This window comes from Glycine soja, chromosome 20 (genome assembly GCF_004193775.1).
Source record: "Glycine soja cultivar W05 chromosome 20, ASM419377v2, whole genome shotgun sequence".
NCBI lineage: Eukaryota > Viridiplantae > Streptophyta > Magnoliopsida > Fabales > Fabaceae > Glycine > Glycine soja.
The window spans coordinates 39,725,138-39,752,966 of record NC_041021.1 but is presented as its reverse complement, the minus strand read 5'-3'; the positions used below and the strand labels follow the sequence as shown (position 1 = coordinate 39,752,966).

Here is a 27,829-nt window from a genome sequence, read left to right as displayed (position 1 = left end):
AATTTTATTTCATTTTATTTTATTTTCTGAAAAAAATAAAAAAAAATTGAGTTTAAACAATATGAGTAAAATCACCAAATATTCATTATTTTCTTATAATACAAAATCTAAAAATCATTACCCTACTTTTAAAGAATATAAGTTATTAAAAATAAATTCAACTCTACAGAAATATTAAATATGTCATTCTACATCATTTGACATTTATTAATTAATTTTATTAATCACTTTCAATTAAATCAACTAGTATATAAACTTTTTGTTAAATTTTATTGCTTATAAGCTTTCAACTAGCTTATAAGTTTCTTACCAAACATAACCTAATAAAAAATAAACTTTTTTTCAAGAATTGTGAGGCAATTATAAGACTCATTTTAATTAGTTCTTGGGGGTTATACCATTAAATCCTTTTAAAAAAGATTGTACCACTAAAGGGATTTTTTTGAAATTCTAAAATCTCATGTGACATTATAAAATCCACCGAAACTAACTTAAGCGATTTCACCATAGCTTGACCGTTAAAAGTTACAATACATGTCTAATAAAATTCAAGGTCAAAACCATGAAATAAAAAAGTAGTTTGCTTTAGTATAATAAAAAATCATAGATAAAAACTCTTAACAGCATATGTGTATTAATAATTTTTTATTAGGAAATATACGTAAAAATCCTTTACAATCTATTATAATATTCGGATATAGGACAATATCCATGATGAATTGATAGACCACTTGACCAAACAGGCCCAGAAGCCCATGATGTAACAACAAACAGGCCCAGAAGAGTCACATGGGAGCCTATTAGGATAAAGGACTACGACTAACTGTCTTAAATTAAACTTAGTCCCTCTTTAGGAATTACGCTTCCTTGTTGTGAATTCGATTATTCTAGAAGTTTCTTGTATCAGAAAATGAAGAACCTGGAACGGTGGATGGTGCCCTAGTATAACTAGGGTTAGCTGCTTGTATGTCTAGGTCAGACCTTGACGTAATGAACATATGATCAATTTTATTCACCAATATTATTGCTTTGATTAAATATAATTGGAAAATGTTTAAGAGACATCCATTATCTTATAAGATATTTAGAGATAGAAAAACAGAAAAAAATATAAATATAATATGATTTATGATGTAATAGAAAAAGAAAAATAGAAAGAAATAATAAATATTAGTGAAGTATTTAAAATAAATGAATGTTTATGTATCATTACTCAACATAATGTTTTTTTGTGGAGATCTCATTCCTTCTCAAACCCAAATACTTGATTGGAAGATACTTAAGATATTATATATTTTCTTTGGACTCATATATAAGTACACATTATTAATTTTATATTAATTAAAAAAGTTAATTGATATCATTTGATTTTTTTAATCTTAACTAAAAAATAAGGTTATTTTTAAAATATTCTTTATTGGAATACGTTATCATAAATAAAATGAATCATTAAAAATATAATTAAAATCAAATAAAAAATATTTAAAAAATAATAATATTAAATATAATAAATTTATTTATATTTAAGTCTAACATATAAGATCGTTTTTTGTTTATACACAGATAAAAGGGAGTGTGATCCTTTCAATCATGAACTAATGGTCATTTTAAGATAAGCCTTACTTTAGCTTGGGATGAAAGTGAGAGGAATATATATAGTATGCTTCTCTCGTTGAAAGTGGTGAGAGCATTTTCCATACTTCATGCATCAATATCATTCATCATAGTCAATTTTGGATATCAAATCATGGCATTTTCGCATTTGTGATTTGTCACTTCTTATTGGTTTGGGCTACTGATATAAAAAAGTTTGATTATTTTGGGACTAGATGGCTACTAATTGTTAGGGAGTTGCTTGGGACACCCAATATTTTTGTTGGGGCACCCAGCAACTTTTCAAAATATCGAAAAAGATCCTTATAGTATTTTCGGTTACAAATAGCAGCTACATTTTTCCATTTCTGCAGCGTCATTTTTCTTTTCCAAATTTTCCATAACTTAGTGTAAGTTGTTTTCGTTAAGGATGGTTTGGAAGCGTATTTGATCTCCGATGGTGTAGGTGATTTTTTTTTAGTATACAATGATTTTTAATCGATTTTCGTTGTCGGAAAATGAAAGGAGTGTCAAAAAAAAAGTTGACGTACGTACGGATTACAATTTTTTTTAATAAAAAAAACCAAAAATAACAAAAATTTTGCAATGATAAAACAAATGAATTCACATAATATTTTAAGGATTAATTTTAATTCAGTTATTGCTTAAATTTAATTATTAATTTTAATTTACTAATTGGTTAAATTTAGTAATGATAAAATTTAATTTAGTCATTAATTAAAAATAATTTATTTCAAAAACATGACCAATTTTTTTCAAAAAATAATGGGATAATATTAGACATTACAAAAAACTATTATATATAAGTTACAACAAATTTAGATCAACACATGATAAAACAATTATTATAAGACAACTATTATATAAATAAATTGTTCAGAAGTAATTAAAATGTTCATAGTAATTAAAATGTTTGAAATCCTAAAATGTTTATAAACATGGTCAATAAAGCACACAATTAAGGGTGGGATCAATGAATTCAAAAATGATTTCCATGTCACCTTTCAAGGACAAGGTTTCGCATAAATGTTTTCATCCAACTCCAATTTTAAGTGTCTTCCTCCAATGATTGAACACAAGCCGACATTCTGCAACGTTCTCCAAGTGCAAATAAGTCTAGCCTTTGTCTTTAAGAAAATAATACATGTTACTTGGAACGTCCTGATATTAAGAATAGTGTTATGTCAACAATTTATGTAGTGAAATTTAAAACTTGAAAAATAAAGAAATGTTGACAACTAAATTATGAAGTTGCTTATCAGACTGCTACATGTAACTTTCTGCTCAGTGAGATAAACCTTGAAGGTGATAGAACTTGACACTTGATGGTATAAAGAGTCATCTTGGAAATGATCTGGGCAGACAACTGGTCTTGAATATGGTAATAAAAAATGCACTCTTACCATAATGAGTTAAGGATACTAGATGACCTCCGGTCAGCTATAAAAATCTCGTAGTGTTGTCCACCCTGCTACAATGACTGGTTGGTCCAAATATTTGTTGTAGACAATATTATGATAATTTTCGTCTTTGTCAACCAAATGTCATACGCCGTCAAGTACGTCCTTCCACCTGATAGTTTATACCTTACTAACTTCACCAAAAATCTACAATTTATATCACAAAATAAGATTAGTTAGTTACACAAAATAACAGAAAAATCATATGTTCATTAAATCAAAATGAACATGACCTGGTCCCTGGCGTGAACAGTCTAGAAAAAAATCTTTGGTGGAGCCGCGACATTCTGCATCATGTTTGTCATTTCCCTCCATTCTATGTGCTCTTCAATTGTTAATTCTGGCATAATTAACATTCAAGCAATTAACAAACATTCAAGCAATTAAACGAGTTAACATTCAAGTAACTATATGTTAATTCTTACTGGGCACATTCGCAAGAAGCTGCTCCAGTTCCTCGTTGTTAGTCCAACGTGATGACGAGGGACAAGAACATGACATTCTGAAATATATTTGACAAAATAATTTTTTAGTATTTTTGTTCTACTAACATTTTCATGTTTCTAATCTAATTTTTCTTTCTCAAATCTAATGTTTGTTTTAAAAATCTAATATAATCTAATCCTACTAACATTTCTTAGATAAACTGAATAAAAAATAAATCATTCATAAAATCAATAACAAACAAACTAAAATCAATATAAATATTTTTTGTTTTTCCTATTTTTTTATAATAGAAATATTTTTTTTAAAAAAAATAAAACTCATATGGATTGACAATCTGTATGGACCATACAGATTGATGATCTGTATGGCTCATCCGTATGGCAGAAACAAAACATTTCACTAACAATTTTTTTTTTAAAAAAAAAATCTATACGGATTGACAATCTGTATGAGCTATACGGATTGCTGATGAAATAGAAAACAAAAATAGAAAGAAATAATAAATATTAGTGAAGTATTTAAAGTAAATGAATGTTTATGTATCATTACTCAACACAATGCCTTCTCTCGAGATCCTATTCCTTCTGGAATACTTGATTGGAAGATACTCAAGATATTATGTATTTTATTTGGACTCATATATAAGTACACATTATTAATTTTATATTAATTAAAAAAGTAAGTTGATATCATTTGATTTTTTAATCTTAACTAAAAAATAAGGTTATTTTTAAAATATCCTTCATTGGAATATGTTATCATAAATAAATTGAATTATTAAAAATACAATTAAACTCAAATAAAAAAAATTAAAAATAATAACATTAAATATAACAAAATTAGTTAAATTTATTTACATTTAAGTGTAACATATAAGACCGTTTTTTTTATACACAGATAAAAGGGAGTATAATACTTTCAATCATGAACTAATGGTCATTTTAAGATAGGCCTTACTTTAGCTCGGGATGAAAATGAGAGGAATATGTATAGTATGCTTCTCTGATTGAAAGTGGTGTGAGCATTTTCCATAATTCATGCATCAATATCATTCGTCGCAGTCAGTTTTGGATATCAGATCATGACATTTTTGCATTTGTGATTTGTCACTTTTTGTTGGTTTGGGCTATTGATATAAAAAAGTATGATTATTTTGGGCCCTGGTATTAATTGTTACTCGAGTAAAGGGTGTTGCTAGGTGCACCCAACAATTTAAGTGAAGTAACGAAAATATCCTTCACTTAAATTTTAAATAACGTACTTGTATAGTGTTATTGTTCACATTCCATTCGTCGTTGCTTCCTTTCCTTCTCCTTCCCTGCGCGTTCGTCTTCTTCATTTGTTTTCTAGTCCCTGCGCCTTCGTCTTCTTGTTGGTTCTTTTTCGACGCCGCCACCATTGGCTGCTTCCCTTGTCGGCATTGAGGACCTGCACCTTCATTCTCTAGTTCCACCATCGAGGTAAGCTCCATTTTCCTTCTTTAATGGATGTTGTGGTTTAATGTTATGCAACATATGGATCATCTGATCCGTATAACTCATACGAATTAAATGATTTGTATGTTGTTTTTAAGTTATTTATATTGTTTAATAGTAAAAGTTTTTTTCTATAAAAAGTATTATTTTGTTTTTTTTATTTAATGGTTTTTTTAAATAAAAATATATTATTTTCTTTTTTGTTTGTAAATAGTTATTTTTTATGTTAAAAAAATATTGTATTTTGTATTATGATTTGAAATGGTTGTTTTTTTTTGTAATTGTAAATATGTAAATTTGAATTTTGTTTCAAAAATAGGTATTTTTTGTGTTTTAAATAAAATTAGTTTATTTTGAATTATGTTTTGAAATATTTATTTATTTTAATTGTAAATATGTTAATTTTGTATTTGTTTTAAATAGTTTTTTTGTATGAAACATAAATATATTATTTTATTATTTGTTTGTAAATAGTTATTGTCTATTAGATAAATAAATAAAATTGTTTATTTTTGTATTATGTTTTTAAATAGTTATTTATTTTAATTGTAAATATAATGAATTTGTTTTTCTTTTAACTATAAAATATTTTTTTTTATTTAGGAATGATTGTATTGTAATTGATTTAAGTATTGTTTGAATTTTGACCAAAAAATTGATGTATGTGGAAATTTGCCGATTGTGGTTAGAACTGTAGGTTTATGGCGAGCCTTGGGCAGAGTTATAGGAAGAGTCTTAGGGAGAGAGGATAATTGTGATTTAGATGATGTTTCCTATCGGCGAAGGCCCGCAACATCCGCACGTAGGCAACGGGAAGTTGTCGCTGTTGCTAAGGATGCTCCTCAAAGGGATGACACAGCTGAAGAGGTATTTCAACATGTTAAACCCTATGTAATCCGTATGATTTATACAAATTATCTAATCCATATGATTTATACAAATTAGATAATCCTGTTTTAATTTAACTTACGGATTACATAATAAAACTTACGGATTATGTAATCTGTATATCATGCAAACATTGATTTTACGGTGTACCTTCGATTGACATCCGTTAACAATCAAATCAACCACCACCGAGGAACCTCCATAACACTTTCACCTTTGAAGCGACACCTCTCTCAACAATGAAAAACCAATACCAAACGAAGAAAGCGAACAAGAAATCAGAGCGTAAATGAAAAAGCATTAAAAACCAAGTTATAAAGGAAGAAAAAAGTGCAAGAGATATTTAGGGAATTATATAAAATTTCTGGGTGCACAAGCAATAACGCTGGTGCACCTAGCAACACCCTCGAGTAAAGCCTAAGTTTGACCAAAACTAGAGCCCGTTCTAACTCTGAAGTTGGGCTTCTATTGGAGAGCAGGCCCCGACATGACTATAAAAGCCTATGATGAATTCACCGACATCACTATAAAAGCCTCTAAAACTAGTGCAAGAACAATATGCTACAGAATGGCTCATATACAGTAATAAATATTTTTCGATTAAAATCATGGTGACTAATAAAAAATAATAGTGCATTAAAAAATAGTTAAAATTATATAATACTAATATTTTAGCACGTGCATTATACAAAATAAATATTTATTTTCTACGACTAAAATTTATAATTAATATAAATAAATGTTATTAAATATATAAATTAAATTATAATTAAAATAAGTAATAAAAAACATTCCTAACATATAAATTATATTTTAAATGAATTTAATTAATATGTATTGATAATGTAAAATAAAATACTTTTATATCATAATTCAATCACTAATAATAGTTAGTATGACTTTTAATTCTCATCCTTATTTGTAAGACATAGTCAATAATTTTTTTTTCTTTTATTTCTCTCCCATGGAGATCGAAAAATATGAGTAAATTTTCAATTTAAGGATAAATTTTTTAAAAATATTATAATTATAGGCCGGTTTAATGCTAACCAAATTAACTAAATTTTTGAATAAACATAAATTAGTCAACTATGCTCTATAATTAAGAATGAAGATAATAGTTATTATAAAAGTTAAGTAACTTAACATAAACAGTGATTTTTGATTAAATTATAATATAAAATTATTTTATATTATTAATGTAGAGTTTACTTTTCATTTTAGATTTATGATAAATAATTCGTGTCGTGATACATTATTATTTTTAATTATTAATATTTTTTTAAAAAATATTCAAATTTCAATTAAAACTAAAATGGTTGGAAATGATAGATAAAAAAAGTAAGAAATTAAATTAAAACATTTAGTTAATATTAAAAGTTTAAAATAATATATCATATGTATGTTAGGCATATTTAAATTTTGAAGATAATATATATATATATATATTTGAATTAAAATAGTAATATATAATTATAATTTTGCTGATGAATTTATAAAAACTAAGTTTTATTTACAATTATTCATCACATAAAATTGATATAACTTATACCCTCTTCACATAAACAAAAATGCTTTAGTTCTGCGCCTGGGAGGCAAATTCGGCTTTTTCACCAAAAGGAATATTTTTAAGTGTTATTTCTCAATCGGGATAAATTTTAAAAAATTATCTTAAATGAGATAAGTCCTAAGAGGTGTTAGGACAGTTAAAAGTCGTAACACTTGTTATGACTTTCTATTTTTTTTAATTGAAGTTGTAATTTTACAACTCAGTTAATTATTTTTTACGACTTCAAAGTTATAAGGAATTTTTTTTTTGTTTTACAACTTTGAAGTCGTAAAATCTTTTTTTTTTTTAGTTTATAACTTTGAAGTCGTAAATCACTTTTTTTAAATGTTTAAGTTTTTTTTTCAGATTTATAATTATTTTACGGTTTAATTTTTTTAAAAAAATAAATTTATAATGAATAATATTTATTTCACTTATTAATAGAATATTTTTTATGGTTTTATTTTATATGTTATTAATTTATTTTAATGTTTTATTATTTAAAATATGTTATTATATTTTTTATATTATTTTATTAAAATGTTTTTGTTTATTTGAAATTTAGATAATCTATTAATAAAACTACATGATAAAATTAAAAGGAGATGCTAAAAATTTGAAACACTTTAATTTTAAAATTGATGACATTTAAATCAAAATTACACATTTTTTTAAACTAATAATGAGATGATATTCCACAATAAGTTCGTCTAGATATGTGTCCCGGTCTCTCATCTTGTTGGATTTATTGTGTTTGTTATCCTCTTGGTCTACGACCTCTATCTCCTCTTGTGTTCTAGGATGCTCACGTGTAATTGTGTGTTGTTGTTGAGGAACATGATCATCCCATTGTCATCATCATCATCGTTATTGTTGTTATCCTCCTCCTCCTCATTTTCATGACCCATGTCATGCATTTGAGTAGGTAATGACGGACGATAACAAAAAGTTTATGGTGGTAGATTATACGTAGATGGTGGAGTGTTGAAAGTGGTGGACATTTGTGAGGGGCCATAAAAACATTTGAGGTAGAAGGGACTTAAAAATGAGTGTTGAGGCATATATAATGAGAACTCTACTTGTAGAAAACTTTGTTGACATCCTTGAGACGCGTATGAGAGAAGGTTGCTAATTGATGTTATGCTTGTGATGGATGATGTTGGAACATAAATCCAAGAACATGCACGGGAGGTACATTGGGTTCTGCATATGATTGATGTTGGTGATGACCAGGATAATACTATGATTCAAATTTACAAAGTTACAAATAATAATATTAATAATTTTTTTAAATTGTAAAGTAGATTTACAATCTAAGTAGATAGTGCTCCTTCACGCGATATATATCGTCTAGTTTAACGTATATACTATTGCGTGTATTCTGAATTTTCATTCAAAAGATCTTGGACTATTTCACCATGAACAAACAACAAATTGGTTGGATCAAATTCTTAAGAGTAAATGGACTCGAGTCTACAATGAAGGAAAATGGTATGACCAATTACTCCCTTAGTCAATGAAACATTTAATAAAATAAATGATTCATTTGTTACTAATGGCATCAAAATCATGAATATGATAAATGCAAGACATAGGTACTTTGAAGACGTATATGTTATGATGCAAGAAAATCAACACATTGCTATCTCGCATTATGTTCGCATGTATGCTCGAGAAATAGAGGAGTTTGAGGTTCAATAAATTGCAAATATGCGATTTGGTCAACGAGTAATGACACACATTGTCAAATTGAATGAATGGTCATGTGATTATAGACACTTCGACTACCTAACTCGCATGCAATTGCATCGTGTGTTTTTTGGAATTTAAATTGTGATGACTTTGTTGATCCTGTATACAAGTTGAAAAATATTTTCAAAGTTTATCAGTATCACTCTCATTTCCTTGAAAGTGAAGACACATGACCTCAATCCACATTTTATGTCTGATCCTTCGAAATGACGATAGACATCAGGCCAGCTATTACTTGAATACATGATAAGATGGACGAACCAATTTCAAATAGGTATAAGAATTGCTCATTATATAAAAGTGAAGGATATGATCATACTAACTGTATATACAAACAAGTACATGACTAATATAGCTTGTACTTTTTATGTTTTTCTTTCATTTGTATTGTGCATTTTATATTAATGTATTAATTATGTTATTTTTAATTTTATCATGTATTTTTATTAATATATTATCTAAATTTTAAACAAATAAAAATATTTAAATAAAATAATATTAAAAATATATAACATATTTTAAATAATAAAATAATAAAATAAATGAATAACATATAAAATAAAACCATAAAAATATATACTATTAATAAGTCAAATTAATATTTTTATTATACATTTAAATAATTTTTAAAAAAATAAGAAAAAACCCATAAAAGAAAAAAACCTTAAACATTAAAAAAAAGTGGTTTCCGACCTCGTAAAAAAAAAGTTTTATGATTTTGAAGTCGTAAAACAAAAAAAAAAGTTCCTTACGACTTTGAAGTCATAAAAAAAATAAAATTTAACTGAAATCGTAAATAATTTTATAAATTTAGTTAAAAAAAAATTGTAACACTATTATGACTTATCCCTTTAAGTAATTTTTTAAAACTTATCTCCAATTGAAAAATAACTATTAAAAATATCCCTTTTGGTAAAAAAAACCAGCATATTCTGCCGTAGATGCTTTAGTTAAGTTTATATATATATATATATATATATATATTATAATTATAAGTTAAGTTCTGCTTTAGGTTTTTTTGTTTTCACCTGATTTTCTTCGGATTCCTTTTTCTGTGGATGCTGCCATTACTGCTCATGTTAGATGGCTAGCTTGTTTGTTTGGCCTTAGGACATTTTCACAAAAAAGTATGCTTTATAGTCTCTTACTAAAATCTTATTTTTGCATTTACATCCAATCCAACTCCGAATTGCCAAATATCAAACCCTGATTATTTCTGCACCTTAGAAAATGCAGATTGCAGATTGCAGATAAACTCTTTTTTTCTTCTTATTTTTGGTGAAATAGAAAATGCAGATAAAAGAAGATTTGGATTGTCACACCCCACTGGCTGAAGATGAGATCAAAGCTGAGGGCCCAAATCATTGACCAATCCTAAGAAGATGCCCTGAAAAATAAAGTATATTATAAAAAAAAAATGCTCCTTTTAAATGAACGAGCCAAATTGCACGCCTCACGTCATTATCAAAGTGAAACAAGCAAAGTGCCCTTGGACCTCCCTCTAGCCACCATAGCCTAAGAATGCAAAGAATCTGTTCCAAATAAAAGAGAGAAAGAGAAAGAGAGGAATAAAAAGCTTTTACAAGAATAAAGTTATAACACTAACCGGAGATTAAACTTCTTTGGATACATTTAATTTTTTTTTAATATCACAGGTATCCTTTTTAATTTAAATAAACTGATATTTTGAAAAAATGCATAGAAAACTCAAAACTTTATAAAATCATTTTTTTTATTTAAAAATTGAAAATATTTTCTTTTGAAAAACAGAAACAGACGGCATATGGCGTAAGTGAAAAATATTCGTTGACTAAGGATATGCGAAGATTCGTAAGAAAAGCAAGCTTCACGCCTAGTTTATCACTACATCATTGCCAAAATATAAAAGTAATTTTTTTATATCCTTTTTAATTCTGAATATCCCGAGAATTAAACACTAATTTTTTGAAATATTAATATGATAAATGATATTTATATAATAAATTGCATAACAAAATATATAAGTAAACGAGAAAAAAAAGGAGAAAAATTTGAATTTTAAATATAATAAATGATAAGATAGAAAGAAATACAAATAAAATACAATATTATATAAATTATTGTGCATTTATCATAACTCTATTAATATTGATTTTTGTTCACAATTAGTAATTTTCTGAATATACAGGCTCAAAAATAATTTTTTTAATCATATACTTAAAAAATATAAGATTATCAATCAATTCATCATAAAAAATACATCTATCTATTATTTATAACAAAAAAAGAATTTTGATTTCATATAGTTAGACGTTGTTATATAAAATTTAAAAATAACTTTCTAGGAATTTAGCATAATCCTATTCCTGTCGAGTCCAAAGTCCAAACAATTCCTATTCACAGGCTGTGGTCCATTCATTCAAACGCAGAAAACGGGAGAATTTAGAAAAGAAATTCTTCTTTGACTTTAACATTTTACTGGACGGTATTTAACACAAACTATGTTGGACCGACGCCGATAAATGTTTTTTTTTATGGAAATAAATAATAATAATAATAATACCAAACATGATTCAGTTCATAAAAATAAATTCATATTTCAAAAGGACGGGGTTTAATTCCTATTATGATGTGAAGATCTTATTAATAAAATTTCGAATGACAGAGAGAGAGAATGAAGGGTTAACGTGTAGAGGAGAGAATTTAAATTTTTTATTAATGGTGAAATTTCAATTCTTATTATTTTAATCTATTAACTTTTTTAAAAAAATTAATATAACTTTTGTGCTAAAAATAATAAGAATAATAATAATAAATATAGATGTTTAGTTTTTATTTTTTAACTGAAAATAAAATACAATACACCTGCAATGATAGATTAAATGTACATATTGGCGAGTATTACGGTGAAGATAAGGATTAACATGATAATAATCTGTTGATTGATGAGTAGTGGTCAAGGAATATTAATTATACGTTTTATTTATTTGTTATCTCTAATCATGAAAATATTTTTTTTTTCGTTTTTGACTGAAAAATAATAATTTATTTATGAAATAGTCCTTTTTAAGTATATAATGTATGTATCGTTTCCCTTAGCTTCCGTTGAAGTGTTGTTTCTTCTCATCCACTCCTCCTCCTCCCTTTCTTATTTGTGGCTGGTGGAGGCAGCAAAAGTAACAGTGATGCTCCGCCATGGTTGGTGGCGGCGGAGCAGGGACTCGATGCTTGTAGGCACCTCACAAATTTTTGAAAAGTATATTTTTAGCAACCGTCAATGGATGCTATTGAATGGATCACCGCACCGGTGCTCCAATGATTCCGTGGCCCATGTTAAAATCGTGCCAACAGTTTTATAATACTAGTATGCCAAATAACAATTAATCAAGTGTATTGTTCTACACCATGATTGTTAAAAGCCAACTTCATATGAATGAGACACTTTTTTTTTTTTTCATAAAAACTTGAAATGAAAATCATTAATTAAAATGAAATGAAATAATTTAACATTAGTTAATTTATGTGCTCCATAGTTACTTATACGAATTATTTACCTTAAAAAAACATTGTTTAACATTCTTTATCATTGAAACAAATGACATGCCACTGTTACTTAACCAATTTTAAACAATAAAACAATATTTCTCATACCCAAAAAATTTATATATAAGAACAATAAATGAGTTTTGGTATAAAAAAGAATAAATGACTCTAACCCATAAAAAAGGTGTATATATATAAAATAGAGAGAGAAAAAGAGATAAAAAAAAGTAATACTAACCATGAGAATGTAGTTTAATCGACTGTTATTATAAATCTCTATACTTATTTTTTATTTTTTAAAATAGTAATAGTATATAAAAAAATAAGCTTTAATAAAATTGATCCCTCCTTCTTCGAAGAATCACATTCACATGTGACAAGTTAACTTGTATAAATACATTATAATGTTTTTAGGTTTGTGTGGAGAAAAAAAGTCGGAACCTGCATGCCTTTGGTGGCTGCGTTTCTTCCTTGGCGTTGTGTTGGTGGAATCTCTCTCTCTCTCTCTCTGACTCTGTGTCTCTTTCCCAGGCCAGGACCGCGCGAAACACGTAAATTCCCCTTCAAACACACAAACAAAACGCAGTGTTTGAAGCATCTCTATATATACCCCCCCTTCTCAGCCAAACAATCCCCATTCCCTCTTCTCTAACCCTATCTTCTCTCTTGTCTTGATTCCATTCAATTTAAACCTCAGGGCGTGGCAAGTTTCAACCTTTTTCCAGCACCCATTAACATTAACATGGCCATTCCCTACCCCCATTTCATCGCCACCGAGAAAGCCGCCATGGACGCCGGCCTCCTCCACCCCTCCTCCCCCTCCTCCGTCATCCTCACCCAAGACGACCTCAAGAAAATCGCCGCCTACAAGGCCGTCGAGTACGTCGAGTCCGGCATGGTCCTCGGCCTCGGCACCGGCTCCACTGCCAAGCACGCCGTCGACCGCATCGGCGAGCTCCTCCGCCAAGGAAAACTCAAAGACATCGTCGGAATCCCCACCTCCACCAAAACCCACGACCAGGCCCTCTCCCTCGGCATCCCCCTCTCCGATCTCGACTCCCACCCCACCGTCGATCTCGCCATCGACGGCGCCGACGAGGTCGATCCCTTCCTCAACCTCGTCAAGGGCCGCGGCGGCTCCCTCCTTCGAGAAAAGATGGTCGAGGGCGCCTGCAAGAAGTTCATCGTCATCGTCGACGAGTCCAAGCTCGTTAACTATTTGGGGGGTAGCGGCTTGGCCATGCCCGTTGAGGTTATTCAGTTCTGTTGGAGGTTCACCGCGGCGAGGTTGCAGAAGCTTTTTCAGGAGGCTGGGTGCGTTGCCAAGCTTAGGACTTTCGCGGAGAAGGATGAACCTTATGTCACGGATAATGGGAACTTTATTGTGGATTTGTATTTCGAGAGGAGTATTGGGGATTTGAAGGCTGCCAGTGATGCAATTTTGCAGCTTGCTGGAGTTGTGGAGCATGGCATGTTTCTTGATATGGCTACCACTGTTATTGTTGCAGGGGAGCTAGGGCTGACGGTGAAGAACAAGTAGTTGTTCTTGGTGGTTAGGAGAATGAAGGTAGGTTAATTGGTCAAGGTTGACATGGGGCTTCTAAGTTCTAACCCATTTGTATGGTTTAGTAGCAAAGGTTTTAATTCAGGGGGGAAAAAGGGGTGGGGGGGATTTTGATGAAATCCTTTTGTTATTCAATACAAATGTTGGAGAAAGTTTCTAAATTCTCCGGTAGTTTTGTTTTGTTTTAGGGACGGGGGGATTTAGTTTGAGCAAGCAGAAAGCAAAATGGAGAAATGAGTATTGATCTCATGCAATGGCTGTTGTGTGGTACTGAATCGGTTGTCCGCACAATATGTTGTTGAATTGACTGTGTTTTAACATATTGAATTTATCTATCTAATTCAATTTTTCGTAGCCTTCCCCTATGATTTGCTGTTATTGAATTGTCCGATTTGATTTGTTTTATAGCGTGTTTGGATTGGTGTTATGTAGCTTCATATGTGTGTCGGCCTGAAGCAAATATTTGTTGCTTCTGCATCAATCAATCTTTTATAGACATTTGATGCATTTTGGCAAAACATGTCCCTGTGAACACTGTACCAAGCGCAGGGTTAGTGTATTTGTTTTGTAGCATGTTTCAGTTGATGTCTAGCAAGTTTGGTTTCACGTTTCGGATGTAATTTTCACAAGCTAATAGCTTCCACATCTCAAACGACAAACCTGATTCCTCCATTCTCAATGAATTTCCAATCATGCTAGTCATGTAGCTTCATAAGTGTGTCATCTTGAAGAAAATGTTAATTGTTTTTGCATGTATTTTTGGCAAAATGTTAGGTAGAATTCATTTTGATTGGAACGCATGTCACAGTGAGAGGAAATTGGTTATGGGTGATACATGATAGCCAAGTGGGCACTTCGGCTGTTTTCGGAAAGCTGCTATACTCCTGTTTCCGATGTCAGAAACATAGGAGGGGAGGGCTTGATTGGTGTTACGTTGAAATCGAGAGAAATACAAGCACACACTTAGTTGTTGTATAGTTGCACAACTATTTTCACTTTTGTTGTTAATGTGTTCTCAAATTCTCAATTTAGAAATTGTTTTTAGCCAGTTGCATAGACTTAAATAACCTGATTAATACTAAAAGTCTGTATCTTACCTGACTGGAGGTACTCTTGTTAACAAGGATTCATGTTTTATTTGTCTTTTTCATAGCTTGTCACTTGTGTAGTGGTCAGTTGCTGGGGTTAATGTGCTAAAGAGAAATGTAGTTATCCATTCATTGTTCTTTCAAATGGCATTGATTTTGCCCCCCATGAAAAAAGAGTTGAACTGTATACATAGCTTCACATTTTGATCCGACTAACTGTGTTAATAACTAGCAATAGTTCTATTTACAGGACCTAATTCTCCAATGATTGATTATACTTGTTATTTTATCAGAGAAACATCATTAGGATGGAAGCTAGTTGTTATTTTGCATACGATGATATTTTCCATACTAGAAACAATGCTTACATATTCGTTTTCCTCCATTTGCCATAGGTAGATGAATTAAAAATTCCATCATGAATATCTTGAATCTGGAATACATATTATTTGAAAAGGCTAATGTGCCAACCATAAAGTAATGCAATGATGTCTGATGAAAATGGAATTTAGTTAGTGCTTTGGCTTTTAGTATCGGGTTGCTCCCATAATGAGATAAATCAGACATTCTTTGTAAGTATTGAAAGGATCCAAGGCAAACTTGAACTGGTTTGAGAGCTGGTCTTTTTTCTTTTAGTCCACTTTTCTGCTGGAAGATTCTAAGGAACCACGTGGCCTCTGTTCTGTGATTTCTTAAATTTATACAGTTCCTGTGACATAATATACTTTTTGTGTAAATGTATAATATTATACTGCATCTTATTAATTCATGGTTATCCAATTACTGAAGTATGTGGATTTTGTTTTGAGCTAGTGCTGTTAGACAAACTACTGGCAGTTGCCAAAATTATTGTTGTGGTTTATTTGGAGACAGATTGAAAACTGAAAAGTTGCCCCTAAGAGTTAAATTATTGTATCCTCCAAGTCTGATAAACAACACAAGGAGAATGAAATTTATTTCTCATTCAATGGATTCAAGATTCTCTGGCTGACTAGGCTTCCTGTGATGCACCACCACCAACAAAAAAAGTTTGAGCAAGGATGTTAATTGCCTTGGCAATTATCTTTGGGTCAGTATTTTGGAAAATGGGAAATTCTCAGACTTCCATACAAGACAGAATGGGATTACTTCAGGTTTGTGTTTTCTCAATTCCTGTAAGCTTGTTTCTCATATTGGCTTGCTGCTAACGTACATTGCAGAACAACTATGAAATGTTTCTATTTCTGTGCTATATATTCAATTTTATTCTACTATGTGGTAGGAGCCCATAAACAGATTATATGATGTTTTGGGGGAGGTAACTTAGAAAACAGAGAAGGGAGAAAGACTAAAATGCAGCTGTTATTGGTGATTGAATTACTAACAAAAGCATAGGAGGAATTCTCCTTCTGAAGGTTTCCCCTTCAGTAAGGGTTGCTCTGTTCACAACTGTGCTAATGCTCTGTTCTCCAAAACTAATACTAAAACTGAATGATCTCTCTACACGTACAGTTCCCTATTTATTTATCTAATAATCCCCTCTAACTTCTCTAACTGCCAATACTAACTTTTCTTTGGTCTTCCCTTTATTCTTCCAAACAACCCTTCTATCCTAACTAACGCTATGGTTGAAGATAATCATGTATCCATTTAGACTCATGTATATTGTATGAGGTAATATCTACAAGTTTTTGTCTTCAGATAACTTGCTTTGATAATAAGACCTTTGACTATTAATCATTTGATTTTTGGTTTAGACACCTCTGTGCAAGTATGTATCTGTGTTTTGAGCATACTCAACACATGAATAAACCGCATATATTTGATCAAAACTGTGCACTAGAATGCTTTTCTAAAAGTCTCCATCCAGGGATTGCTTTTCTAATTTTTATGCCTTTTCTTTTATTTGTCTACTTTCCTTGAAACTCGGTACTAAGATTCCATACTTTTTTTATGCTTTTGTTTTCAATGATTTTACCTATCTTGCTGGTTAAGAATTCCAATTCTTACTAGCTCCCTTTCAATAAGGTTTCAATACTTACTATAATTACGGGAGTTCCCAAGTCTCACATTACTAGAACTAACTCTTAAAACGTGAACTAAAGCACAAGTAGTACTTCACTCCAACCACAATTCACAGACTTGCTGGGTTAGTGACGGTAATGGCCAGAACATCCTCCAACATCCCAACTGAGATCAGAAGTGATGAAGGGATTGTTTCCACTGAACTGACTGAAGCTGCTTTAGCTTTTGCAGCTAGTTCTCCTGTTACTGCTGCTGCTATCCCTGCAATACAATCACACACTCCAGCCTCTCAGTTGCAGGGAAATGCCATATCCGTTCAGTTAGATTCAGCTCAAACCAAGAGAAGGTTATTCATGTATGCTGAACCAGACATAGAAGATTATGGCAAATTGCTACACCAGTTTAGGAGCAGGAGGGGCTTGTCTGTCACTGATGTTTCCAAGACAGAATGGTGCGACAAGCAAATGGAGTTTTCTCTTTCCTTCAAAGAATTCAAGAATGATGAAACTAAGCCTGGTGAAGAATGGTGCAGCCAAAGGAAAATTGATTCGGATATTTCTTTTAGAGGAGGAAGGAGGAAAAATGAAGCTATCAAAGCTGGTATAGATCGACACGTTCAACTTCAACGAGAGGTTCTATCGCCAGTGAAAGTGAAGTCCCTTGAAGAAGTCATGGCAGCGAAGCTTGTTAATTTCATAAATGGCATGAATCAATTGCACACTGAAGGATTAACACGTGAGCTTCCAATTGTGAGCTTTGATTTTGCACAAGGCATATGGATGGTGGGAAAGATTGATGAGGTTCGGATGCCTAAGGCAGAAAATTATCATAATCCGATACTGGTTGAAATAAAGACTTGTTTCCAAGATGCAGTTCCTTCAGAACCACAGAAAAGAGATGGAAGGATTCAATTAATGTGTTACAAGTACTTGTGGGACAGTTTGGTTGCTCATGCTAATCATGATTTCCCATCTAAACAGTTTTTTGATTATTGAGTTAAATCCTCAACATGCTCTTTGTGAAGATCTACGAGCAGCATTTGCTGATGACTTTGGAATCTCAGCAGTGACCCTTGATGATGTGGTGATTTGTTACCAAAATACATGCAAGATACTATCACCTTCTCATGATCAGCTAGTGTTGATATATAAATCTCAGAGAGATCATTCAATGCTGGTTGAAGAAAAAGTTGCATATGATGATGTTTGGATAAAAAGTCAAATCCAGAGTTGTCTTGAGTTTTGGCATGGACAGAGGTACTGTGATTTTGTTTGAGTGTCCTGCATATAGTGGTTCTGAGAGCACTGAATACCTTTCATTCGATTCCCCGAGTGAGTAGAAAGAAGTGATGTATGGGGATTGGTCAAAAGTAGTAATGTAAATTAGACTAGATGTTGCAAGTATTATTAGCGTACAATCAATGGCGGATCCACCCTTATTTGAGGATGCAACCCCTCAACTTTTAAAAGTTACCTATAAATATCTTGAATGTGAATATTTTATCCCCCTAATTTTATATATTTGAATCCCTGCCTCTTTAATTTCATGAAAATAATTATAAATTATTTTTTTAAATAAATTGTTCACCTTGACTCAGGTCCTAGATTTGTCACTGCATACAATAATATAATTTAGAGAGTAATGCAAACTTTATGTTTTTTTACAATTACTTTGGTGTTTTGCTTTTATTATTAGTGTTCAGATTAGATAACATAATTAATTATTTTAAGTTTTGGTAGTTAATTTTGAAAGAATTGAGTTGGAAAAAGTTAATGTGTTTGGAAATGATATGTTAAATGTTTAGGAAAATGCATTTTGTTTGGATAACAATGCAGAATATCTTTGAAAGTGTAAACAGAACAGATATATTATGTGGCAGCTGTATGATAACTTTTTAAGAAAAAAAAAATTTATAAGCTAGGAGACCGTCAAGACTATCCATTTCTGTGAAGATAAGGTGCGGCTAGCAAATTCCTTGAATCCTGAAGGTGAATCAATTAAGTTGACTCTAGCGAGCTGTTAGTAATTTTTTTCTTTTCATTTTTACTAAAAGGATGCTTTTACGTGGACCGTTGTTTGTGCTTAGTGTTTGTGAGGTACATGAATTACTAGATAGCTTAGCAATGAAGTTTTCGACCCATATTGCATAGCTGTAGGGTGGGTTGGATTTTGAAAAATCAATCCGTATCCAATTCAAATGGATATGGATGGATAAAATTGGATTGGACTTTTTTGAAACCGGTTTAAAGTTGGGTTTAATTTAAAACCGGTTTATATATCAAAACCACTTTATGCATAACCATACAATATACTCTGGGTTATTCTGGCTCTTAACCGTTGGTTTTTCTGTTTTTTTTTCCTACTAGTGACTCTGTAGCAACTAGTGCAGGGTTTTCTTTACCTCAAACTGTGTTCACACTATTTGCTTTACATGATCATAGTTTTTTGACACAAGAACCGTGTCTGAAACCAATAAAAATTGCTCAGTTTACCATGTGAATTATGACTCCATACTACTAAACCAATCCTCCAAAATTAACTGTCTAATTTGATGTTATGCTTAGAAACAAAAATTTATAAAGTTTTTAAATTTTAACACTTTTGAAAACTACTTCTCGAAAGTGTTATAACACTTAAAACTATTTTTTGGAAGTATTATAATGTTTTTTGAAAACTATTTTCCAAAAGTGTTATAAAACTTTTTAGAAAATATTTTTCAAAAGTGTTAAATATTTCCCATAATATATAGTTTTTGACCTGGAGTGATTTTGAGGGAAAAAAATCCAAAATTACATACGAGAGATGCATCTAGTAAATAGGAGGTGCATTTAGCAATAACCCTTACCAAAATCAAGGCCAACCCAACTTTGTTTTATTATTTTTTATTGACTTGGGTCTTAAAATAGATCAATCCCACCTGACCCAATTACACTCCTACACTAAATTGATATGCACCATACTTAAATTTGCATACATTACATACTTATTTTTAATTTAAGTGAAAAAATAGTATAGATTTTTAAAAAAATTGAAAAATGAATTTCAAAATATAATTTGCTAAAATTTAAACAAAAAATTTAACACTAAAAAAATGAAATTCTAAAATAGAAGGTAAAAATAATTAAAGTGAAAATTTAAAAATAAATATTGAAAGTAATTAATAATTTTATTTTAAAAAAATATTAAACAATGATAAATAAGATCTTTTCCTACATTATTACATTAAAGATAGAAATAAGATTTTCAATCAATAAGTTTTTTTCATTCTTTTCCAATGAATCCTTTATTTTTAAACAAATCCTAGAAAAGCTGGTCAGAGCATAAAAGTTATTGAACATTGTGCACCATGTATTTTATTAACTTTAGATAAAAATTAATTATAAAACAGTGTGTGTGCTAAAAAGATTGTTAGTGGGAACTTAAAGGCTAAAAAAGCTACCATTTATCGAGCAATGTCCGACTGAAAGAGAAGATGATGGAAATTGGATATCGTTATCTCTTCTTCAAGTCTTAAACCCAATGAACAAAGGCTTGAAATGAAATGAAATACTGTTGTAGGGTTATGGGCCCATCGAATCCCATGTGAAAAAGCATAACGGCCCCACATGCCCTTTGTCAGTGGTCACGTGCCTTGGCTCACTCACACGCAAAGCCGAAAGCCACGCCAATTTTCTACCATTGCCATATTTCTCAGGGACCCACCTTCAACTAATCTGATTCTTTTCTCACCAAATCTTAAGCTACTAGCTTAACAGAATGATGCTATATATGGTGAACCTAATCATAGTAGATAATGTTTTCTTATTAAATTTTTAATTGTTATCCTACATTGATTATGTTTGGGCTTAATAAGTATACTAATCCTAAAGAAGCATATCAGCATGCTACTGTAAACCTAATAATCATATTAGGTAATGTTTTATTATGCTTTTTAAGCTGAGTATTTGTTTTTACTTTTTTAAATCAACAAGATTGGATATAGTGAAAAAAGAGTTAGTTTTCATAATATCATAAATTAAGATTTGAATTTTCGCTAAAAGAATATTTACATTTAATATCAGGTTCTATTTCCAATAAAATTATCTCCAGAACATACTTTTGAGAAAAAAATAGATATAAAAAATATTGAAAAAATGCATAAAAATCTTTTCAGGAGAAATAATGGTTGTTTGTTGGTTTCATTTGCGTTCACTGACAGCTACATTGTGCCCCATGCCATGTTGCACTCCTACTGTTTTCATTCAGAGCTGTGGTTTTATTATTTGCACTTAAAATAGTTAAACCACACCCACACAAAATGATAGTTACCCTGTGTTGAATGATGGGGTATCATTCAATGTTAGAAAAATGAGAAAGATTTGAAGCATTGGATGGAGATGAGTTGTAATTTGCAAATACTCCAGTAACATCACTTCAAGTCTTCAACTAACAGCTTTTATTTAATGAGGTTAGAAATGAAAAATAAATAAAGTAAGGGTTGTAACATTATGAGATTAGGAAATGGACAAAAGAAAAAAAGAAAAGTGAATCCGCGTCCGCTGAACGAATCGGTCACTGTCAAGTGCGCGCCACCACCACCAAAACAAGTGACTTTAGTGAGTGTCGGTTAAGGAAATTCACTCGTTGTATTTTAGGAAAGCGGATTATTTGCCTTTATAAATAAATAAAAATAAAAGGGGTCAAGAATCATCTCCTAATTTAACTTCTCACTCCTTCTAACTTTATATCAACTTTAACATAATGCATATTTTTAGAAAACTATTGATTATATCATTTTTTATAATAAAATATTCTCATTTTGTAAATAATTAATTATATTAGTATATATGTATTATAATAAATAATATACATATTGACAATGTGAAAGTCTTTTTATATTGTCTTTTAATCAAAATTATAAATTATTATGTATAATAAATCTATTAAATTTTATAAAAATGATTTCTAATTGATCCAAAGTATAAATACATGTAAATTCAATTCTACTTATTAATATGAATTTAATGACTATAATGCAGTTGCATATCATAACTTTTTTTGAAATAATCTTATACAAATTGATTGACGTATCTAATGGTAATGATGGTCTTTGCTATGACATTGTATAACTAAACCTATTTATATATATATATATATATATATATATATATATATATATATATATATATATATATATTCAGCAAAAGGATATTTTTAGGGGGAATAATTAATGTACTTTTTTTACATTCTAAACTAAAAAAACAAAGCAAACAATTTTGTCAAAAATAGTAATGGCGAGTAAAATGAAGGAGAGAGGGGGGATTTAACTAAAAATGTGAAATTTTATAAATATGTTAGGCGAAACTGCTTTTAGCCAAATTATACGGAACTAAGCATAATTTACGCTGATTAAAATGATTAAAACCGCACCCGCCTTGTTGGTTACACTCACGTCAACAACATTCATCAATGTGTTGTGTACACACTGCACACCACCCCATCCCATGTGACTCTCTGCCCCTTCCTTCATCAATCATAGTTTCTCTGTGTTTTGTTCCGCTAAATCTCCAAAGCAATCAAGCAGAGTTCTTTAATTAGATGCAACCTCAGCACGAGGGTTAACAGATTCCGACCGTCTCAATGAATGTTGTGATTTGTGGTACTGTTGACTCCTTCTTTTTGGTTGGACTTAGAGTCCAAAATGGCGGTGCTGGGGTGAGTTGAGTTGAAGTGAGGCACCTACTTTGCAGTCTGAGTTTGTGTTGTCTAGTCTTTTTTTTTTCTTTTTCAAACATACAATAATGAAGGCCTTTTCCTTCAGTGGGGTTTGGATTTTATTGTTTCTGAGCTCGGTTTCAGCTTTTTCTCCAACTGGGTCGATTCGGCATCCCGTCAAGTTTATCATAGGTTCGTGTTTCTCATTCGTTGTGATTTCTGAATATGGTGATGGGTTTTGTGTGGATCGTGGAAAGTTTAGGACTTGAAATAAAAGATCAAAACTTGGTGTCACGGCTTTTGCTTCATTTCATCTTGTTGGGTTCCCCAATTTTTGATTGTGAGGATTGGATAAATGGAAATTTGGGATGCCTTGTGTTTGCATACTGGGTTGTGGGTGGGTTTGGTTTCATTTGTTTTGTTTTGCTTTGCTTGCAAGTGTGGTTAATTAGTACTTTTTTTTACTGTTTCCATTTTGCAGGAGAAGAAGAGGAGAATTTGGGTTCATGGAAGAGTGAATTCACACAAGTGGCTCCAGCACCAGGGCCTAAAGGTGACGATGTTCTTATTCTGGCGGCAAACAAGACCAATAGGCCTGACATTCTGCGAGGATTCCGACGTTATCGAGGTGGTTGGGATATTGCAGATCAGCATTATTGGGCTGTAAGTGCCACGGTTACTTCCTTGACCATCGTGTTTTAAAATGGATGGATGATTCATTCGATGTTCGGTGCCAATTCCATATTGTGAAATGAAGTTATTGCATGTTGCCTTATAATTCTTATTGAACATCCTGGATCTTTGGTGTATTTGATTGAAATGGAGAACACTGTTGTTCTAAACATTTCAACTGTACCTGCTTATATATCTATCTATATTAAGTATCATTAGGAAATTTGAAGTGAATTCAGATAATACTTGATATCTGGTATCTAAGGCAACTTTTGAAACTCAAATGGTGGGATGAATAAGTGATATTTTCTTTAATCCTAATCTTAGGGAGCATTTGGAAGTTTTTAAGTAGCTTATTTGGACTTATGAAAATGACTTTTAACACTGACTCCTACGAGTTCTTTTTAGCTTATTACAACAAGTTTCTTGGTGTAACTTGTCAAATTTATGACAAAATCTCTCGTGTAACAAGAGATGATTAAATAAGCACATAATTAAATTGTTTATCCAAATACACCCTTACTATATGCCCACTTACCACCATTATAATTGTTTGCATATTGAAGTCATGATGGCCATTGGCCACTGCAGTATAATAATCAGCGGGAGATGTACGTCTATACCTAATCTGGCTTTTTATCTTGAGCTTTAATTTTCATTTCACCTGGCTTTCTTGGGCTCTTTGAAATTAAGTTTCTTTGAAGTTTGGAGTCTATTGTTCAGTTATTCTGTTTGTTCTACCTTCGGGAGATTCTTCTCTTCTAACTTCAATTGACCATTATATCTGCAGTCAGTTGGATTCACTGGTGCAGCTGGTTTCATTCTTGCTGTCCTGTGGTTTATCTCATTTGGCTTGGCGCTCATGATTCATCTATGCTTTGGATGGGGAATTAACATCAAGGGCAAAGGATCAAATCATTCACAAAGGATTTGTCTTATACTGCTTATATCATTCACTTTTGCTGCTGCGTAAGACTCTATTTTCATGTTCCCTTTGTTAATTTCTTCATGGGATGCTGTATTTCCTCACAATTTCCCTTGTTCTTCCCCCTCTGTCATACATATGGAAACATTGTTCTTTAATAAGTTTTTTCATGATTGGTTACCAGATATTCTTCTGTATTTATAATTCAAAATCATGTGCCATGGATGTTTTATTATAGTTTTTCAGTGAAAAAATTCCAATGGGGACGATAGTTTGGTAAGAATGTCATTCCATTGCTGTGAAATTTTGAGAATTGGTTTTTGCACAATACATGTGAAATTTCTGTATACTGCTAGCTCTAAGTTTTATTCATCACGAATTCAAGTGTGGATACTAACATCCCTGTTTTCTTAATCTCACAGGACTGGATGTATCCTCCTTTCTGTTGGGCAGGATAAATTCCATGGTCAAGCCTTGGATACCCTCCATTATTTTGTCAATCAGTCTGATTATACTGTGCAGACTCTAAGAAATGTCACAGAGTATCTCTCCCTTGCAAAAACTATCAATGTCACCCGGATTCTTCTTCCATCTGATGTCATGGATGGTATTGACAAGCTGAATGTGGATCTAAATTCTGCAGCAGACACACTTTCCGAGAAGACAAATGAAAATTCAGTTAAAATTCGAAGAGTATTCAATGATGTGTACGCAATCATAAATCTGAAAGCCCTTCATTCTAGAACTTGATATTTTATCCATGCATGATGCTAAACCATGTCCATTGTGTAGGCGTCTAGCTCTGTATGTTGTGGCAGCTGTGATGCTTCTTCTGGCTCTTGTTGGACTTGGTATGGGTTGATCATAAAATCTTGAATAAATTTAACTAATTTTATACTTATGTTCCTGAACTCTTGGTTATAACTGACTCTTATTTTTTGCAGTCCTGTCTGTCCTTGGATATCAACATGCAATCCTCATGTAAGTTATGTTTATGGTCTATTGATATTACCTTTGTTTATCATGCCCCCCATATATATACATGAAGGATGCTTGCTTGTTATGTTCTTCTATCTGATTTTTTAAAATGTTTTGCAGATTTGTTATCACCGGATGGTTACTGGTTGCAACCACATTCGTTCTTTGTGGAGTATTCATAATTCTTAATAAGTAAGCCATTATATCTAATAGATTTCAGTTTAACCTATTAGCGGTAATTAGTGGGAACTATTTACTTTCTTGTTTCCCTCTGGGCATTCATTGGATTTGATCCCCTCTCCTTGACCTTCAATTCAAAGTTGTAACATAATCCATTACAAGATCTCCTGAGCTGATAATAGCAGAAGGAAATCCGATTATTTTTATGTTATAGGAGTTTCCATCTGTTCAAATGCTGACAATAACAACCAAACCTGACATGAGTAAATTATTTCTATTACAGCGCAATTTCTGATACCTGTGTGGCTATGGGAGAATGGGTAGCAAATCCACACACTGAATCTGCACTAAGTAATGTCCTCCCATGTGTTGATCAGAGAACCACAAACAAAACACTCTTTCAGAGTAAACAAGTGATCAACAATATTGCAAATGTTGTCAATACGTTCATCTATGCCACTGCAAACATAAATGTAACACAAGGTAGTCCTGGCTCTTACAATCAGTCTGGGCCTAGAATGCCGACTTTATGCTACCCTTTTGACTCTCAATTTCAAGAGCGTCAATGTACAGATCAAGAAGTTTCTTCTGCCAATGCTTCAATGGTAATTTTCTTCATCACTTGGTTATTCAGCTTTGCCACTTGCTGGCTTTTGCTAGCTTTCTTTCGCCCCTGTCCTCCATTAAAAAATTCAAGCATGCTTGTGGCAGAGAAATCTTAGTTCTTTTAATCTTTAAATACTCCGATGAATGCTTAAAGTAGCAAAATTAGACTGCTATGAACTACATTTGTGTGTATTGCATAATTTGTAGGAAAATACATACTCTATATTCTTATGGAAATTTGAAATTATTCTGAAAATCTACTTCTGTATATAATTTTTAATGGGTAGTTGATTGGGGTGCAAATATGGTCTTCCTTCCCTTTTAGAAAAGGGTTTAAGTATTGTATTTAACCAGCCAACCTTGATGAAGCCTGGAGGTTAGGCTCTAAATTTCTTATATTTTTTTGGTGTTGGAGATGATCTTCTAGCATTTGAAACCTAGGATTATTGATGTTTCGGCATACATGCTGGACATGCGTACTACACTAAATGGCCATTGCCTATAAATGGAAACATATTAGATAACTTGTCACTATTTTGAGTATTTGCCACAGGGAAATTGGATAAAAAGAAGTATCTCTAAGTTTTACTGCTGTATTGTTCTAAATGTTTGGTATCATGTTCCAGTATATTTCTGGTAACAATATACACAATCTCATTAAGCCCGTTGTTTAAACTTTCCAGGTTTGGAAGAACTATGAATGTGAGGTATCTGAATCTGGCATTTGCACCACAGTTGGCAGGGTGACCCCCGAGATTTACTTGCAGATAGTAGCTGCGGTGAATGAAAGCTATGCATTAGAACATTACACTCCACCTTTACTTAGCCTTCAGAATTGCAATTTTGTCAGGGATGCGTTTACAAAAATCACTTCAAGCTACTGTCCTCCATTAAACCATTACCTCAAGATTATCAATGTAGGACTCGGCCTCATTTCAGTTGGTGTTCTACTCTGCCTTGTTCTCTGGATACTCTATGCAAACCGCCCCCGAAGGAGGGAAGTGTTTGAGAAGTCATCCTTACCAGAAACCACCACAAATTTACCGTTGTCAAATGCAAATAGTGAAATATAGATTGTACAATAAAAAAAATAGTTGATAAAGTAGAGTTCCTTATTGTTTTACAATTCCCTACTATATTACGGGAAGAAACAAAGGTGGAGCGAAGCTGCATCTTTGAGTTTGAAGAGAATAGCCAAAGCTAGTGTACTACAACTTTTTTCCATATAAAGAAAGAGCATTTTAAATTGTTTTTAGCTTTTGATTCATGCCCAGATATTTTCTTTGACTGGTACCACACTTGTAACTTGAGCCATTTTAAATTTTTAATATATATTTTATATATATATATATATATATATATATATATATATATAAAAAAGAAGAAAATAAGAAGTAAAATGAATTCAAAT

The 27,829-nt window shown here is 31.4% G+C and overlaps 2 protein-coding genes and 1 pseudogene across 3 annotated transcripts; all 3 read left to right on the top strand.

Annotated features, from left to right (window-relative positions):
* Positions 1-13,112: 13,112 nt before the first annotated feature.
* Positions 13,113-14,629, top strand: LOC114403042 (probable ribose-5-phosphate isomerase 2). The gene has a single exon (XM_028365754.1). It carries the CDS (start codon positions 13,450-13,452, stop codon positions 14,245-14,247), a length of 798 nt encoding a protein of 265 aa, XP_028221555.1. The 5' UTR covers positions 13,113-13,449; the 3' UTR covers positions 14,248-14,629.
* A 126-nt stretch (positions 14,630-14,755) lies between these two features.
* On the top strand, positions 14,756-18,915 carry LOC114403041 (annotated as a pseudogene).
* A 3,834-nt stretch (positions 18,916-22,749) lies between these two features.
* Positions 22,750-27,679, top strand: LOC114403421. 2 transcript variants are annotated; one of them, XM_028366384.1, is made up of 10 exons: positions 22,750-23,057; positions 23,164-23,249; positions 23,539-23,720; positions 24,520-24,698; positions 25,077-25,361; positions 25,447-25,505; positions 25,599-25,635; positions 25,753-25,824; positions 26,096-26,417; positions 27,102-27,679. In XM_028366384.1, the coding sequence occupies exons 1-10, from the start codon at positions 23,044-23,046 to the stop codon at positions 27,489-27,491; spliced, it is 1,626 nt and encodes a 541-aa protein (XP_028222185.1). In that variant the 5' UTR covers positions 22,750-23,043; the 3' UTR covers positions 27,492-27,679. The 2 variants fall into 2 exon arrangements, with proteins under 2 accessions (XP_028222185.1, XP_028222184.1); XM_028366383.1 differs by having other exon boundaries at positions 22,750-23,249.
* The last annotated feature ends 150 nt before the right edge of the window (positions 27,680-27,829 follow it).